We start from the raw sequence: 1,279 nt of genomic DNA on the forward strand, positions 1-1,279 counted from the left end.
CTTCTCCGTCAACGGCTCTAGCGATCGCTTCTTGTATGTCGGTGCTCCTTGCTATGGTGGCTGCGTCAGTTTCTACGCTAACCGCGCTTATGGTGTCGACTGCTTTCTCCAGTTCTAGTAGGAGGTTCAGCTCTGCCGTTATCGTGGGTCCGTTAGGAACTGTGTTCGTCTATGTTTCCTCTGTGTACTCGCTGGCTAGTTTTGCTTCCTTTTTCGTTGTTGTTTTGATCGTTGTTTTGAACACTGATCCGCCTTTGATGCCAAACGATGTTTGGTCGTTGGCGCAGGTTATGCCAGCTATTGCCGTTTGCGCTGTGCCGTGCCCGCATACTGTGATGGCTCCGCCGTAGCCCCCGGGTTCTGCCGCTGTTAATACTGCAAGAGAAATTGCGTCCGGGGCGTTCGTATCCGCGTCGTCTTTTTCTTTGTCTTTTTTCCTGCTGTTGTCGTCGGCTATGCATGCTGGTTTGGTCGCTATTGTTAGCTTGGGTGTTATCTTCAGGTGTGTTCCTTCGGCGGTTACCGAAGCCGCTGCTACTATCGGTACATCGGCGATCTTTAGTGAATGCAGCTCTGCAATTACTTCTTGACCACCTGCTAGGCGGCCAATTGCGGAAACGCCTGCGTTTATCGCCTCGCTTTCGGCTAAAATTGTGGCCATGGCGCGAATGGCTCCCTCGTCGATTCGTGCAGCTATTATACGGCCTGCAGCTTGATTTTCGGGGCTAGTGCTGGCGACCGCAACCTTTATCTTCGTGGCTGTTGTTGCTGCTTGAATTGCTTCGTTTAGCGCGCTACGCACTGCGTTACCTGCTTTGATTTCAAGGCCACGAAAGTAGTCGCTGGCGCCGCATGCTGTAGTGATTTGGGCTTTCTTGTTGTGGATCGTGCCTGCGGCGCCCAGCTGCAAAGTTAGTGTTGTCAGCACCAGTGCGAGTTTGGACATTTTTTTCTTGTGTGGTCTTTCTTGTAAGGGGGTAACTCTATGCGATAGGTTTGGCTTCACAATTGATGATATTCTCATGTCGTGTTAGACATTCGTCTCAAGTCCGCTTTGTGCTATGTTTGCACTTCTTGTGTTCCGACAGATTCAGCTTTCTTTATTTGAAAAGGAAGTTTCTGACACGCGCCTCTAGTAGTTATCCTAACGCTTGTCTCGTTTTTCAGTCGTCGGCGTTGGCTACTGTGGCGTCTGGTCCAATGTTGTTTTTACCGCTTGCGAGTGAGATTTTAAATCGTGGTCAAAACATCTTTTTCCTGTATTTCCCTCTCTCTCTCT

The 1,279-nt window shown here is 49.9% G+C and overlaps 1 pseudogene across 1 annotated transcript in view; it reads right to left on the reverse strand.

The window, feature by feature from the left end:
- The window catches only part of TEOVI_000429900:pseudogene, a 1,717-nt pseudogene extending 699 nt beyond the window's left edge, over positions 1-1,018 (reverse strand). Inside the window, exon 1 of the mRNA in view lies at positions 1-1,018. This exon is cut by the window's left edge and continues 242 nt beyond it. Coding sequence covers positions 1-1,018 — 1,018 coding nt within the window.
- Positions 1,019-1,279: the final 261 nt, after the last annotated feature.

Source organism: Trypanosoma equiperdum (assembly GCF_001457755.1).
Source record: "Trypanosoma equiperdum strain OVI genome assembly, contig: ctg_892, whole genome shotgun sequence".
NCBI lineage: Eukaryota > Euglenozoa > Kinetoplastea > Trypanosomatida > Trypanosomatidae > Trypanosoma > Trypanosoma equiperdum.